At 40.3% G+C, this 17,228-nt stretch overlaps 1 protein-coding gene across 1 annotated transcript in view; it reads left to right on the forward strand.

Moving 5' to 3' along the window:
• The window catches only part of SEMA3D (semaphorin 3D), a 146,386-nt gene that overhangs the window by 65,487 nt on the left and 63,671 nt on the right, over positions 1-17,228 (forward strand). The window contains exons 4-5 of the mRNA XM_082498678.1: positions 12,244-12,306; positions 14,040-14,159. Of these exons, the coding sequence (XP_082354804.1) occupies positions 12,244-12,306; positions 14,040-14,159 (183 nt within the window). The remainder of the gene's footprint in view (positions 1-12,243; positions 12,307-14,039; positions 14,160-17,228) is intronic.

Raw genomic sequence — 17,228 nt, forward strand, 5'->3', positions numbered from 1 at the left:
CACGGTGCCATTTAATAGAGATACTGTAGAGCAAAGACTCACTTTATATTGGAATGAAAATTTGCATTTGGTAAGCTGAATAGAGAATGTATGGCTACATATCTGTGGTAACCTGAAGCAACGGAATAAAATTCACAGCCGCTTGCATATCTGGACTAAAGAAACGATTGTCTGCAGGTTCAAATACCTCTAATTTTTAGTCTAACCATTCAGGTCATCTTTAAGTTTTCAGGCAAAACACTGAGGAAAAGTATATTTAAATAGCTAAAACTGACTGAAAAGCTCTGCGGCGATCCTGCTGTGCTGATTTCTATATCTCTGTAAGCATTCAGCAACTTTATAAACTTAAGCTCCTGGGTAAATGCCCGGGTAACACAAGACTATGTCACAGAAGCATGTCTTTTCGGTTCCTCTGTGCTGGGTGGGTAGAAACGTGTTTGGGGAGGGAAGAGATGAGACGAAGGAAGTTGCGTGAGTGGCTGTGTATAAATCTCAGTCACTGAGGAGGTCTCAACGCTAAAGGATACTCTCCAGTAGCAGGCAAGTGTCAGAAAGTAGCGTTTGCCGGCACGGTGTTTAGACTGACCGTGGTTTGGGTTGGCGCCAGGCCAGGCGGCGCGCTTCCAGCCTTTCCCGGTGCGAGGAAACCACACATGTCGGGACGAGAAGGGTCTGAAGTGTGTCCTTTGTACTCCTCTGGAGTAAGGGTCGCCTGGAGAAGAAAAAAAAAAAAAAAGAAAAAAAAAAAACGTTTATACGCTGCCACTAAAATGAGAAGTAATTGATTAGAATATTAAGTTTCTGCCTATAAGTGATGTTTTTATTAACTTTGAGGAAGGAGGGTTAAAAGACAGCAAGTTGAGGGGGGCGAGTGAGGGGTAAGAGCTTTGAAACTAGAATGCAAAATTGTGCATAGTTTGGTCTTTTCTTTCTTTAAAACAGAACTGAACATGAGCTGTAGAACACTCTGTGCTGGGTAGATTCAGATTACTTTAAAAAAGGTCTCAATTTCAGATATTCGTTATATTAGGAACTACTGATACACCAAAAAGCCAAATCAGGATCCCCAACAGTTTGCTCTCAGAAAATCCTCATCTGTGGATATAATTACTTGGCAAGATTATATTGTAGAGTCTGATGCTCTATATTCAGATATTTCTGGAATGGTATTCAAAGAAACATCCAAAGCACTGTATCCTTTTCCCTTCTTTAATGTGTACATATATATCATTTAACAACTTCCTTTTTCAAAACTAATTATTCACCTAAATTAGTTAATTTAACTTACATATATTAAGTTATGGCTTTATTTCCTGGTATATTTTTCCTGATGAAATAAATCAATAGTTTTTCGGTAGTTTGAATTTCTTAAATCATTGTAGTTTTTATTCAATTTATTGAGTAATTGGTTGAAAACTTCCTTAGCTGGCAGCTTGAAAATATCTATCCTGTTTCCAGTGCTTGCAAACCTTATTATAAAACAACAGTAAGACAATAGTATAATAGAAAAGTCCTCCAGAATGAGAGACAAATGCAGTAAGCTAAAATGGTTCCACTCTACAAATATCTAAAGCTTAGCACAGGATAATCATCTTTCTGTAACAGGGTTATAATTCCTGTGAGTTTGTCCCGAACAGAAGCCTCTAGCTCCTACTGCAGGAATAGCGTTATCAAGTGCCGTGGTCTTTTCTTGAAAGATCTTTAGATGCCTGACAAGTGTTGCAAGCTATTTATAAACTGGAGGATTTGTGGTTCCTTCCTATGAGTAAAATAAAGGTGTTCAGCAAAAGAAAGCAGAAAAGAAAAGAGCAGCAACTTGTATTTACCAGGGAATTGCAAATGTGGACAAGAAATCTGAAGACAGCTATGCCATAACCAGTGGAAGAGCAGTGTAAACCAAACAAACGTGTTTAATAGCATGAGAGGCTGGAAATCTGGAGAAGAAATTCTATAGGAATCCTAAGCTCTGGGATCCTGCGGGAAAGATTACTTTGGTAGGTAGGATGTTCTTGTAAGTTTGCCTAAAGCCTTTGTTATTTTACTCCTTAAACTAAATAAATGCTAAATACGAAATGTTGTCAGCTGGCTAAGCGCTTATGAAATAGCCGCAAAGAAATGGTGCGCCTTTCTGTAAGTCCTGTGCTCGCCGGCGAACAGTGCAAGCGGGGTTACGTGTCAGCACCATTATCACCGTGTAATCCGCAGCGCGACCCGCCCATCTCTGCAGGAATAGGAATGCTATCAAGGGCTGACAAGCTTTTGAAAAGCTGCCAACCTGCAGGGGCTGTCAGTGCTAGAAGACACAGCCGCATGTGGGCCAAATAGATAAACATGTCAGATCCCCAATAGCGGCTTTGGAACAAGTTGTTTTCATCTGCCCCAGTGTGTATTGGCACAGGGTCACAAATTATCGTCCCTCGGAGCATCCTTAGTTTGTGGTTGCTACTATTTTTTGGCATTACCAGGTGCAGCTGTCTTGTGACTTATCCTTTAATGACCTCTTGTATTGATTTTTATCTGTATTTCACGGTAAAAAACACATATGCACGTGTGTATGTATATCAGCTCGGTAAATGCTTATGAAATAGCTGCGCAGAAACTCTGTACCTTTCTATAACTCCAGCGCTTACCAACAGTCCCAGTGAGGTTATATGTCAGCACTGTTATCACTGGGCGATATTTGCAGTGTCACCCACCCACCTCTGCGGGAAAGGGAACATATATACAAATACATATGCCTATTTATGTAAAACAGCACCCTCGACATCTAGGAGCCAAATTTTACCTTCGTTGTGCTGCGAAACCTTCTGTCAGTCTCTGTAAGCGTTGTCTCAATGAGGAATGAAGCTGGTGGGAATTTAACCAGCACTGAAGGGAGGCTTTGGGTCTTGCCATCAAGCCAGAGCCTCAGGAATACACACAGAGTCTGAGATGTTTACTGCAATCTTGAAACACAGTAACACCAGGATTGGTCCTTCCTAACCAATTATGTGCTGCTTATTCTATATGCGAAAGGAATTTAGCTCTCTACCTGTTAGCAAAAGTTGTAGACTGTCTTTATGGTGAAGCCTTCTTAACCTGTCAGAAGAAAAAGGCTTGTCAGGAAGCATTGGAGAAGGCCAAAGAATCACCTGGAAACCACTGGAGATATCTAAAGTTCTGGAAGTGGGTCCATGAGGACTGGGGAATTTGAGAATGATCCCGGTGGAACTGGAGGAGGATGGTCATGAGTCCATCTGTGATCATGTTGGTTTGTCCTCAGTCTCTGCGACTAGAAAAAGTTCCAAGAAAAGAATTGAAGCGAGGCTGAGATTTGAGAAGGGCATGGTTTGACCATCCGCACATGGGGAATTGGTTCCCAGGCATTAAATGCATGCTGGTGGCCCTGCTTTTGAAACTAAGGGAACTTTTCTGGGTGTTGCAGTTCACAGGATACTCACTTCTACCAATTTTAAAATATTTCCCTTCCTCCCCAAATTAATAGAAATAGAAACCATCTTACCTATCATTTACAATAGAACAAGGCTGGTTCTACTGAGTATCCATATAGTCTAGTCCTGTCCCATATCCCGTCCTCAAAGATGGTCAGCAGTGGACACTGAAGGAAGAGTGTGAGAAGAAGCTGTAATGGTGCTTCAGGTTAGGGACTTCCAGAGACAGACGTGATAACTGTGCTTGCTAGGCCTTGGAGGACTCTTATCATTGAGCTATGTAACTCTTGTTTTGAAGCTCTGAAAACCTTTTGGAGTCCATAAAATCGTTTGATAAACTTAAATTCAGGCACCTGTGTAGACAAGGCGGAAGCTTTTAAACAGTGTTTACAGACCCAAAACAACAGACGGGCAAGATGTGAAGAAAGCGGTATGTAACCATAATGACAGCAACCCTAGGTGGAAGAGAGTGTCTCTGTTGTTTCCTTTTGCATTGTTGCCATAAATTATGTTTCCATAAACATCCGCTGTCATTTTTATATTTTACCCATATGTTTAGGTATAAAGAACAGAATATCCTGCTCTCTGAAAACACTTGCTCATATTGGGCTTTGACTTTTTCAAAGGTAGGATTTGTCTTCAGTCTGCAGTGATAAACATGTCAGGAGCAATGCCATTTACCCTAAAAATCCTGGTGTACGGTTTCCTTTTAGGAGAAACAGGCGGTGGTCAGAAGTCTGCTGTGGTTACGCTGTGGAAAATGAAGTGTAAAAGCACTGGAGCCTTTCAAGATTTAATCCAGTGTAAATGAAATCAGCATCTGGTCCATTTCCTTTAAGCTTTTGCATATGCTCACAATGTACACATGAAAATGCACTTTTCAGAAGACGCCTAAGTACTGAAAGCCCTGGCTATTCTTAAGTTGTGTTGGAGAGAGATCACAGTTTAAGATGAGAGCTGTGGCATGTGGAGATCTTGCTTAGTCTCAGACAGGTGCAATATAGAAAGCCCACTTGGTCCTAATCAGAGGTTTCACTCTAAAAGCCACCTGCCAAATTTAAGCTACCAAAAGTCTGTGAGTGCATCATCCAAATACACAACTGTTATTTTCCTTCAACTTCCAGTGCATTTTTCCCAGTGTAATGACTCAATTAATGCCATGCACCAGCACCGACACTTCCTGCAGGGTTGTGTATCACTCTGAAGCGATCCCTCCACCCTCTCTTCTCCTCTGCCCCCATGCCATATCAAATTATATCTTTCACAGATCCAGTTTTCTGCCACTTTGAAATAATTGGAGTTGGAAATTCTGGTCATGTGTCTCCCTGGATGTATATTTCAAGTGTGAGAATTAGTGTGTCAGATGTAGGAATACCTGTTGGAAGAAGGAAGGTCTGTGGCAGATATGAAAGTAGAAGAGATTTAAGAATACATTCCTGGCTTTCAGGGATCTCTAAGTATTTCATAGAATCATAGAATCACAGAATGGTTTAGGTTGGAAAGGACCTTGAAGATCATCGAGTTCCAATCCCCCTGCCATGGGCAGGGACACCTCCCACTAGACCACGTTGCCCAAGGCCATGTCCAGCCTGGCCTTGAACACCTCCAGGGATGGGGCCTCAACAACCTCTCTGGGCAACCTGTGCCAGTGCCTCACCACCCTCAAAGTGAAAAACTTCTTCCTAATGTTCAATCGGAACCTGCCCTCTTCCAGTTTAAAGCCATTCCCCCTCATCCTGTCGCTACATGCCCGAGGAAAAAGTCCTTCCCCAGCTCTCCTGTAGGCCCCCTTTAGGTACTGGAAGGCCTCAATAAGATCTCCCTGGAGCCTTCTCTTCTCCAGGCTGAACAGCCCCAACTCTCTCAGCCTCTCCTCATAGGAGAGGTGCTCCAGCCCTCGGATCATCCTCGTGGCTCTCCTCTGGACACTCTCCAGCATGTCCATGTCCTTCTTATGTTGGGGACTCCAGAGCTGGATGCAGTACTCCAGGTGGGGTCTCAAGAGAGTAGAGGGCAGAATCACCTCCTTTGACCTGCTGGCCCTGCTTCTTCTGATGCAGCCCAGGATACAGTTGGCCTTCTGGGCTGCGATCGCACACTGCTGGTTCATGTTGAGCTTCTCGTGAATGAGCACCCCCAGGTCCTTCTCCTCAGGGCTGCTCCCCAGCCATTCCCTGCCCAGCCTGTATTTGTGCTTGGGATTGCCCCGACCCAGATGGTAGAGATTTTTCTGAGATAAAACTATTTATTTCTGAGATAAAACTATTAAAAAGAAAGCTAGATGAAAAATCTAACTATAAAGACAATCTGGGTAGGTTTCAAATACAGGGAGAAATTCAGATAAGGAACTTAAATGTATTAACTTACTTTGTTTGCTGATGACTTCAAAACAGTGAATTCCAGAGTACAGCAAGTATAGTGGGGGCCAGTTACAAGAACTGCTTAGGGTAACCTTCCTCTTAGGATTTGTATATGAGAACAATCTGTCCAGTTCCCCAAGTTGTGGACTTCCCATACCGCACACATGAATGCAACAGATGTGAGGTATTTAGAGAGCAACTGGTATACAGGCATGCTGTGCTAAAATCAGCTCATTTTCCCATTAATTAAAATACTCTCAGTTTTCAGCAAAATAATACTAAAAAAAGCATTTAAATTCTTTCCAGTGTTTGCCGGGAAATGCAGTAAATTTCTACTGCTTGCAGTGAAGTGACCTGGGGTGAGTATACAGAAGTGACAAAAGTCCTAGTTCTCAGGAAGCAATCCACGAACACCCACTCTTACGGTACTGGGGTGTGACATTTATGATATTGTCTTACACAGCAGTGTGACAGTCTCAGCATTGGATCACTGTTGTATCTTTTCTCAGTGTTCTTTGATCTTACTGTTTTTCATTGCTTTTCATTTTTCAGCTATGAATTACTAAGTTCTTCAGGTGGGGGAATAAAAAAGAAAAGCAAGTCACATTATTGTCGTTTTACTGGTGGGAAAATTGAGACCTGACTGTCACGTACAGTAAGGCAATGGCAAAATTGGGATTAGACTGTCTTCTGGTTTGCCTTGGTGTTTTTGGATCATGTTGCCCTCTTTACTGTACCCGTTTTATGGTCCCTTTGGGTTAAGTCATGAGTCCATTTTTTTTTCTTTTCACATAGGGGAGTAGTTTCTCATGGAGGAGAGTTTCTCAGGAGGAGTGTATCACATATGACAGCATGACAATGGGTTTACAGCTCAGTCTGGCTTTGTTCTCTGGAAGCTACAGTTGGGACTGTCGTATGGGGAATTCACTCATACCAATGAGCTTAAGCTTCTGAGTTATCACCTACATGATTCACAAAACCTTAATGAGACATTTTGATGCCTCGGAAGCTGTAGTTTTATTGCACGTCTTCCCTCAAGCATCGATATAATGAATATCTAGTACATAGAATAATACAAGGGAAGAAAGCAAACATTCTCTTGCTGCACCAAGTAGCTATATAAGTCAGTGTATTTTTCCCCTAAGTGCTTCTACCACCTCTTGTTCCTTCGAAATAGGAAGGAAGCAATCCCTTTCTTCACAAGACTCAAATTCAGTGAGTGAGTGTTATGAGACATGCTGATCAGCTGATGTCCTTCACTCCAGATACGGCCACATCCTGCTGGTGCTACTTGTACCACTAATAAAACACTTTGGGGTTTCTCCTACCAGAGACTGTGCTGATAGTGAAGTGCTGAAGCACGTGTGCAGCGTCAAGCACGTGAGAGGCTCCAGAGAAAGCCCCAGTGCTGCTGAAAGCCGTCGACCTCAATGAGACACTCAAGTGCTTGCTGCTGGCATGAGCGTGACTATCTTGGGGACATGAAACTGGAAGGAGTCATGTTGGTCAATTGGCCTCACTCCCTGCTATCAGCAGCAGCTACCTCACGTAGCAGTTATTCCTTTCGTAACCTGGTCCAAATCTGCTGCAAGGGGCCTTGTGGGACACTTTGTGCAACTCCTTTAGGAAGGTTGTTTCTACAGATCAGGACCTCATTAGTCTGATGTTGCACATTTATTTAATCTACAGTCTGTATTTATTTATGACCAGTTTATACCCTAACTGTTTATAATTCTGCTCTTCATAGCCCTTTGATTCTTCCTGCCTAATATTACCAGTCTTCATTTGTATTAGTGGTGATTCCCAACTTTTTCTTACCTGCATGTGTTGTTGCAGAGTGCTGAGTTTCTGCCAAGGGTATACAAAATGGGATGAGCTCTGACAGTATTTCTTGAGGAACTCCTTGAGTAAATTTCTACCTCAAGCTCTTTATTTATCAGACCATTTTTTCTTGTAATAGTGCCTGGTTTTGCCAGCTGAGCTAATCAGTTTCCATGTGGCAGCTTATGAAATACTTAATTGGAGCCCTAATGAAGAGGAGCCCTACCACGTTAATGTAGTATGCATTTCAGCTATGTTATTAAAGTACAATATTAACATGGAATAACATCTCTTTGCCAAGTTATATTGTCTTTTGTACATTATTCCATTTTCATTGGAAACTTAAGTTCTTCCGTCCCTAACTAAAAATTTGTTTTGAAGCCTTGCAAACAGATGAAATAAGACCAATAGGCCTGCCGTTTGCTTAGATATCTTGTGTTCCTCCTCTTTGGTATTGTGACAACACAGAGTATTTTCCATTCTGTTGGTAAAGCTCTGTATCATCCCAGATTTAGTAACTTCATTGGAGATGATTCTTGGAAACACTGTAATTTCATACAACAGGGTATTTGGAATCAGAGTTAACTGTTTTATTTTTGAGGCATCACTTCCCCTAAAGATTTATAGTCGAAGTGTTAGCCTAGGAACAAAAGTGGATAAAGACAGACACGGAAATATGAGGAAAATACTCGCTTGTAACCAGTATTGTTAATTCGTGACAGATGGCTGCTGAAATGAAACTCTTAGAAGTGAGTCCAGCTACTATTTATATATACATATAACAATATATATATGATACATGTATCATTTTATGTATGTAAACAATCTATTTTTTTTTCTATTCACTTTTCCCTTTTCATTCTTTCCTTATGGTAAAAATGTCTGTTTGGAGGAAGGAAAAATGTTACTTTCAGGAATTATTCTGCTCCTGATCTGAAAAGGACCTTTGTGGTTTTTAATGTTCTGTTTTAATCAGAAATCAATTTCCAGCTACCCTTTAAAGGGATACCTTATCTGTCCTACGCTTATGTACTACTTAATTTTATACTCTCGGGAGGTTTTCTTTCACTCTGCTAGCAGAGAACATATTAACTTGCATTTATTAGGAGATTTTAATTTCTTTCTTGTTGCTAAATTTAAGAAAATATTTATAGAATGATTTAAAAGTAATGGTAAGGTTTTGTTTTTTTTTTTTTTTTAATTGGGCTATAGAAGATGAAATCAGGACATCATGACAGTAGCTGGCCTTTGGAATTTTGATATGGATATTTTGCAAGGAAAATAAACTGAAGGTTAAGAGAAGAAAATAATCCTGTTTAAGTGTATAGTTCATGTATTTTAACTAGTTACATTCTTCCTTTGAATTCAGTAGCTTGTCTAAGATCCTTCCAGACTTTTCAGATACAGATGCAACCATGAGATATGTTATATATACAAAACTTGTGTATATATAATATATATATTTGTATATATATATTTGTATATATATAATATATATATAAAATTCGTATAACTGTGTAACATGAAATTATTATAATCTTACATGTCAGTGTTGTATATTGTTTGGCTATTTAGGGTTTCTTTTCTTTCTTTGAGGTTTTAATTTTTGGGGAATTTAGGAAAAAAACATTGTTAAATAAGATGTTACCATTGTGAATCAGCATGTAAACTGAAAAAAAAAAAAAGAGACAAAATGACCAATTTCAAAGCATCAAACCATCTACAAGCTCAAAGATTTTAACCATAAAAGAAACTACCCAAGCATCTAGTCTTACTTTTTGGATATTGTGAAACTAAGTAACTTGTCTGAATAAAATATGGTACTAAGAGTTAATTTCACCCCCTACAGAAAAGTCAACACAGATGCATGTAAATAAGCTATGCATGGGAGAATTCAGTGAGACTATTTTACATGTGTAAAGTTACTTGTGTGTCAGTGTTTGAAGGAACCAGACCTGTGGTACTGTTACACAGCGTGTGATCTAATAAAAAAAAAAAAAAAAAGTTTATGCTTTCTTGCTCAGCACATTGACTCATTATTTATTATGCAATTTTCTTGACCTATTACAATTTAGAACTGACAGTTTCTGGGAACCTCTCATTTCTCTTATGGAAAGCAAATAAATATCACTTTAACTCCCCCATATATAATCACAAATTGATTTTAAAGTTGGCTCACTTAGCTTCACTTTTCATTCTCTAATGTGGCCTCATATAATGCTAAATACTGAGGCCATTGAGTAGCTGGAAAGTGAAACAATTGATTTTTCTATGATAATTGACTATGGTCAATTATCATAGAAATGGGGGTGTGTATATCTCAGCCTGACTGGTCCAGCTTGTATGACAAATACCATTTCCCATGAAGGAATATGTACAAGAATTGAGGGTAGATTTGAGTCCATTACTATGTGTGATGCCTTCAAGCACATGTCTTTGAATGTAACTGGACCTCCCAAAGCAGGGGTCCGGTTCTTCTGTGCCATTGGCAAGGAGAGCTGAACATTTACAGAAGCCTGCAGAAGGGGACCTTGTCTACTTAACTGGATGCCTAAACAGTGGCCAAAAATCTCCAAAACCCCTCAAAGACCTCTAGCCTTCTCTCTTTCTGATACAGGAATCTTGGGCAGAATTGGGCGTAAAGTTTATGTACAAGAGAACTGAAGATCAGATATCAGCTGAAGTCTCCTTGGCCAAATATATTTGGAGATCCATGATCTTATATTCCTCCAGCTGTTCTTTTTCGTCAGCTTTTCTTCACCAGCACCTCTTAAGCCCCAGGCTTTCCTTCTCCTTAAGTTAGTGGCACCAGCGCCAGACCAGTGCTATAAGCCAGACCCATCCCACTCTGCCCAAGCAGAGGCAGATGAGTTCATTGGTGCTGCCTTCAATTCTTCCCGATGGATTGGCAATGTTTCCAATTCTTTCCAGCATTGTACGCTCTGTAATACAGACACACTGGCACAGCTGATTTCGGATTATGTTTTCGTACCTGGATGCTATCACGACATCATTCTGAGAAAATGCTCTGGGAAAGTGAATTTGTGCTCCAGTGCCGAGATGTTGTTATACTGCCTTATCTCTGACTTTAAGTAAATATTGCTATAAAAGGTTAAGGTTTAAGTAGCTCAAAATACATTATCTTCACTAAGAGCTTCTAATCAGAAAGGTAACTGTAAATTCACTTGAGAGGAAATTAATTTCCTTGCAGAAAGCCAATACATCCATTTTCACTGGGAAGAGAGGAGGAAGAAGTGAAATAAAAAGACTGTTCCCAGGTTGAGAAGAACAGTGACTGTAGATTTTGGACAGTGATAAAGCTATTTGATACAGGGCACTCTTGCTTTCCTTACCAGTGTGGGACTGAGCCTGTGTATTTGGCAAACCACATCCTACAAGTTGCCAGCAGCTGGGTGAGAGAAAGGGAATATTACAGCAGTTAATGCCTCTTGCATGTGGTTGAGTTGTGCATCCTTTCTTAATGATTATATTTTCCTAATGCATATTATAATAATTCTTTATTCCCATATATTTCACTATTTAAGATTTTACAAAGTGTGATTTGAGACTCAACACTACTCTAAAGCACCTGTGACTACTAGTAATCTGCATACTGGTTCCTGGGACTTGAGGCAATTTCCTAACCAATATTTACTCAAAATTTAGTGTGATTTGTTGTTATTATTTTTAGTGAGAACTGGCTGTAGATTTGTCTTGTGAAAATAAGAAGGAAAAAAGATCCATATTCAGCATGGTGATTCTGGAAGACTTTATACTTATCTTCTATTTTGAATTTAATAGAACTGAACATATACTCAATAATATCCAATTTTGACTGTTTAATTGAAATCAATGAACCAGAACCTGAGTTGTTCTTTGATATTTCTTCACAAACGTAATTGGGGTTGCAGTAACGGATAGCAATTTGTCATCTGGCTCCATCTACACCAAAACCTAGTTTATAGAATTCTGCAGTGCAGATGAAAGAAGAAAGAGAAACATTTGTAATATATGCTACCAATTCTCTAAGGTACAAGATTCTCCTCTAAACTTCCATGTCATTTTCTCAGTAAACTCAGTTAGTGTTGATGAATGACATTTTTAAACCATGCGTTATTGATTTCTGTCAAATGTACTTTTTGTTCTACAGATTTCCCTTAAGCTACTTTTAGTTTTTTGAACAAAACCTCTTTTCATTTGAAAATTGGCAGTAACAGCTAAGTATTTTTTTATAAAAGCTATGCCAAGTTCACTGGACCAAATTCATTACAAATGCAATTTGCCTTGTTTTGCAGTCAGTTTAGTTTCAAGATGATTTGGCTCATCATATCTTTGAGAAAAAATATAATTCATAATGGTGACAAGGTGTGCTAGCCAGATCAACTAAGCACTTTTTAAAAACATGTATAGCCAATGAAGAAATGAACAAAGAACAGGGGTTTTGATTTAAAGCCTCTTCGCTTCTTGTAATGGAACCCTGTATTTGAAGTCATGTTCATTTCAATTTACATGCAAATTCCTTCAACAAGCATAAATCTCTTTTAACTGTTCAGTCAAGGAAATAGTTATACTGCAGTCACAGGACAATTTATACTATTCATATTCTTTGTCTTGTTTTAACTATGTTACAGATTTACTGGCCTGCAGCAAAAGAAAAGGTAGAATTATGCAAATTAGCTGGGAAAGATGCCCATGTAAGTATGGTATATAGATTTTATCACTGCTGAGAATATTGTATGTTTGTGGTTTTGTTTCTAAATGCAACAAATGGTTTACTAAACTGTTAATAGACTTTTTTCCTGAACTAATGAATTAAGTGTTTTTTCTTCATTTAAAAAAAAACCAACTGTTACTCTTCTATTTATTCTTTAAATGTTCATGCTTCAAGAAAGACATATTCAGTATTGCAGGCAGCAATCATGCAATCATGCTAAGCCATCCTTGTATGTAATAAATGCAGTTGAGAGATGAATGGCCTTTCCTCTGAAGTGTATTCCCTGAAATCCTTTCTTTCCCATCAAACATCTTTTTTCTTGGGAATATCCTGAATGTAACTGCGTTATAATTCATTAACTAAACAGAGTAGCAGAGCAGAGTACAAATTAACTTAATTTGCAGACAGCTGCAGTTAAGGTTAAAACAAAATCTCAGACTCATTAGCTTTTCCCTGGAACCACAAATCTTTAGGAAGTCTTTTTAGGAAGCGTATTTAAGGTGCATTCATATATACAATAAAACTTTCCTATCTCTTTTGCATAGCACAGATTACATCATATGTCTAGAACCCACTAGAAATGTAAACATTTCCCGGCTGTATAATAAAATTTCTTCCTTTTCTCTCCACAAATCCTGTGGTTTCTATCCAGCTTGTCTGTTACCAAGGTGGACTACAGCTCAAAACACTCTCTCAGCTCTCTGCCTGAGGAATTCCAACTTTTTATCCTAATTTATTGCTACGCTTATCTCTACAGCAGGCAAAAACTAAACACCACCTCTGCTGAGCAGTGGGAAAATTCTGATGCTGGTCTATATGGAGGATTTCTGCTGATCTATTTCTTCACTAAGACAAAAGGAAAAGGGCCAGAGAGGAGAATATTTGTTTTGGCCATAGATCATCAATATCTCCATTTTGCTTCCTACATTGTCTGTGCAGCGTGCCTCTCACTTAGGTGTAGGGTGGTAGCTTGAATGTATGCGTAGCGCCTGTGTATTCCCTCCGAAGTGCCTTGTTATATGTATATGTATTTCTTGAATTTTGGGGAGGGCTGCCGAAAGCCTTTCGTGCCACCCCACGTAGCAGCCTTGCAGCGTGCGGCAGCCTCCTCTGCTGCACACCAGCAAGGAGCAAGCCCGGCCAGAGCCAGGACTGACCCAAGCATCCCGCAGGACTCAGAAATGCCCAAATAAAAGTGACCAGTAGGGTGCGGTTGGTACAAAGAAAGTTCACTCGTACCCAAAACATACCCTTAGAGCTACGTTGACTCCCTTCAGTCCACCACAATAATTTCGGTCATGTAATCTTTGCTGTTAAAACTTGGGCAGAACCCTGAACTGGGAGCAAAGGCAGGAGGATCGGTAGCCCGACTAACCCAGCGGCTCTCCGACCTCTGCGCAGTTGTTGACGGGGCTTGTTTGCTACAACACGGGCTGAGCAGATATCCTCCAAACTGTGCTGCAACCACCCAGCTTCTCGTGGCTGTAAGCATTATAGCGGAATTAGGCTTGCAAGTCTGATTGATGAACTGCCTAGGAGATAGACACTGCAAAATTGCGGCCATCACAACTTTGAACTATTTAGTAAACAGTCTCCGCTACAGTAGTTTTGATTTTAAATACACCAATACTATGGCTATAACCTAGTGCAACGCGTAATGTGAAAGAGAAGAATAAACGTGAAACTTAACCTTTCTCTTTCTTTTCCCAATAGACAGAATGTGCCAATTTCATCAGGGTTCTTCAGCCCTACAACCGAACCCATGTTTATGTCTGTGGCACAGGAGCGTTTCACCCTCTCTGTGGATACATTGAACTCGGAACTCACAAAGAGGTAATTTAATTTCCTCACTACTCTGACGTGTCAAGGAATAACCTTCATCTTGTTTAGCATTCATCATAGATTGGAAAACACTATGTGAGTGTGTGAAAAATGAACTGACAGCAGCTCGCATAAATAGCAGGGTAAACGGTGGATTTTACAGGTCAGACGGGAACTCATGTTCTCACATTTGATATGTGCGTATCGCTTTTGAACAAAGCACTTTCCTCAGTAAGCCGTAACGCACAAAGTTCTCCAGAATGACACTTTCATATGATTAACTAAGTGAAAAGAACATTTAACCCAGATGTCTTTCTTTCTAGTAAGTCATTTCTTGCTGCTTACGTACACACACACATATGCAGAGTTCAAGATGACACTCGTAGTTCTATTGTTTAATGTATATATACCCTTGGTCCACAGAGAAGGTCTCTTTTTTCTTATGTGTGACAGTAATACAGAGATTGTACAGGGTCCAATGACGGCACCTCAGGGCTTTGCAGACGGTTTGCAGCCCTGTTGCTAAGTAGGTGTTGGGTATCCTCCACCACCAGTGGCGTATTCCTGAACTGAAGTTAGCAGCTGATTGGCCTTCATTTGCTGGTGACAAAGAAATCTCTATCCTAAGTGGTAAATGTTTGAGACCTAACCCCCACAACAGAAGGATTTTCGTGTTGTGTCAAGCAGCCACTTAGTACACAAGTCTCTTTTTAACTCCTATATGTATGACACCTTGGCTATATTTATAACTGGCTCTGCTCTCAGACAGCGTCGAGATGTGACCTGTCTGGCCGCTTGCCTGCAGTGCAGGTTTCTTATGCCGCTGGAGAAACAGCTTTCTCTTTTCTTAGGGTCTCGGTGAAAATCTAGAATATTAGAAATGAGGTCTAATGATAGGTTACTAAATGTAATAACCTGAAATATATGCACATTGGAGACATTCTGACATATGGAATCAAGGGCAGATGCTCACAGGAAAAAAAAAAAAAAGAAAAAAAGAAAAAAAAAAGGAAAAAAAAATTATTAATACTTGCCCCAGGCTGAGACCCATCATTATATTCCACACAATCTGTGGGTTGGTTGACCAGCCCAGAGGGGCTGCCTGTGTTGCAGAAACCTGAAGCTGCCTGAAGTCGGTATGGTGGTGCGCTTTCCCCAGTAAGCCATTAATGCTCCCGGTATTGTTAGGTATATGCTGTATAATTGGGCTTGCAATGAAATAATTTTTGTAGGCTTCTTTGCTTCACTAGGTTAAATATTTCAGTTGAAGCAACTGAAATTTTAGATCCCTTGTATCACGCTGCTTCCTTAGCCTGAATGATCAAATACACAGCTGAATTGAGCAGAGCGGCTCTCAGGAAGAGTAAAAGTAAGGCTCTGCTTTACCTCTGGGTCATTAGCAAGATGCCTTATTCACTCTACCATTGCACCTTTAACTACCTCATTTGTGAAGGTTGTTTTCATCAGACATTATGAAATTATGGATTTGGTCTGATTGTTCAGTCCGGCAGCCAGTCTAGACAAGGGGTCTGTCTCAATTAGACGTGACCAATTACCTTATGAGAGGAAATGGAAGAAGAATCCTGGTATTGTATTTCCTAATCCCCTCACTGTCTCCCAGTCCTGCCGTTCCTGCATTCCCCCTGCTTGCTCAGCTGCAGTGGTAGGTTGGCCGGTGGTCAGCACTACTCGTGCCTCTTCTGATGGGGCATCTCTTCTACAGCCTCCTACCGAGTTAACAGCTTTGAATGGCATAAGGCATATTTTCCCTTTCCTTCTTGGACCCCAAGCACCCGGCGGCCACGGTCCTTGCAACGCCTCTCCAGATAAATGTGACAGGACAGGAGGGTGCTGAGGACTGAGCCATTGACATGAATTTGACGGGCAGCTGAAAATGTCTCCTGGTTGCAGGAACTGAAGCCAGGAGTCCTACGTGGTAATTCAAAACACTTTTATTGCAGATCTGCTATTTTAATCTTTTTCTTTTTTCACTTTTTTTTTTTTTTTTTTTTTTTTTACTTCTGGGTTACAAGAATGGATAGTGGATGTTTGGTAATTAGCAACCTCGCAGGAAGCTGTGGGATGCTTGGGAGAGCTAGGGCCTGAGATAGCTTCATGCAGGCTGTGAAACCAGGCAGTGCCCTGCTGACCTTCGAAAGCTGCTGGTGGATTTGCCCAGTGGTCTGCTGGCCAGTGACAGCGCTATGAAAAAAGAGAGGAAAACAGTGTGGATCAGGTGACTCAAAACCACAGCACACACCGCTTTTGAAGCAGTACAAATCCCCTAGGGGATCACACAATTAAAGGGGATTAAAGTCCTAGTCTTGCTATTGCTGAAGTCACTGCCAAAACTTCTCTTGGCCAGTGAAGATGAGGCTTGGCACGGTTGGTGCTGTTAGCCACAGCTCTCCAAGGGATGCTCTTTTCTTTGAAAGCTTTGTCCAAAGTGAAAGCAGGAGGTTAATTCCGTGTGAATGCCTGGTAGTGTCCATTAGTTTGCCCGGGTGAAGTCTGAAATATTTGATGTTGATCTATAAAGCCCTCAGTCCCTTGAGTGCTGCTGGACTTGGAGACAGCCTCTTTACATGTGATGTGGCAAGGGTCCTCTGAGCAGCTCAGGATTACACTTCTTAGAAGAAATGAGAATGGAAAATTAACACAGTATTGTCAGAAAGGGAAAAAAAAAAAAGCTTAATTTTTAATTTAGTTTTGTCCTTGATGTGCTCTGACCCACTTCAGTAGCCTGAGAATTTGATTTACCTGATACTCCACAGGTTTGGGAAGATAACAAGGATTGTTGTCTGATGATTAAATTCTGCTTTGTATCAGCCAGAAGTGCTGGAGGAAATGGAATTTATGTTCATAGACTGGAATCTATTTTTCTTTTCTCTTAAAGAGCTTAATTATTCAGTATCCTGGTCTTTTGTCTTCTGAGCCTAGAGAGTTTAGGAGACACCTCAATGAAATAGAAAGGTTTGGTCATTTATAATCTGAAGTACATTGAGGATTAATTGAATTAATGTGCTGTGAAGTCTGATCCTATGTGGCCATCTCTGGGCATACTTAACTGTCATGCGTACT

This window comes from Vanellus vanellus (genome assembly GCF_965231255.1).
Source record: "Vanellus vanellus genome assembly, chromosome: 1".
NCBI classification, from domain to species: domain Eukaryota; kingdom Metazoa; phylum Chordata; class Aves; order Charadriiformes; family Charadriidae; genus Vanellus; species Vanellus vanellus.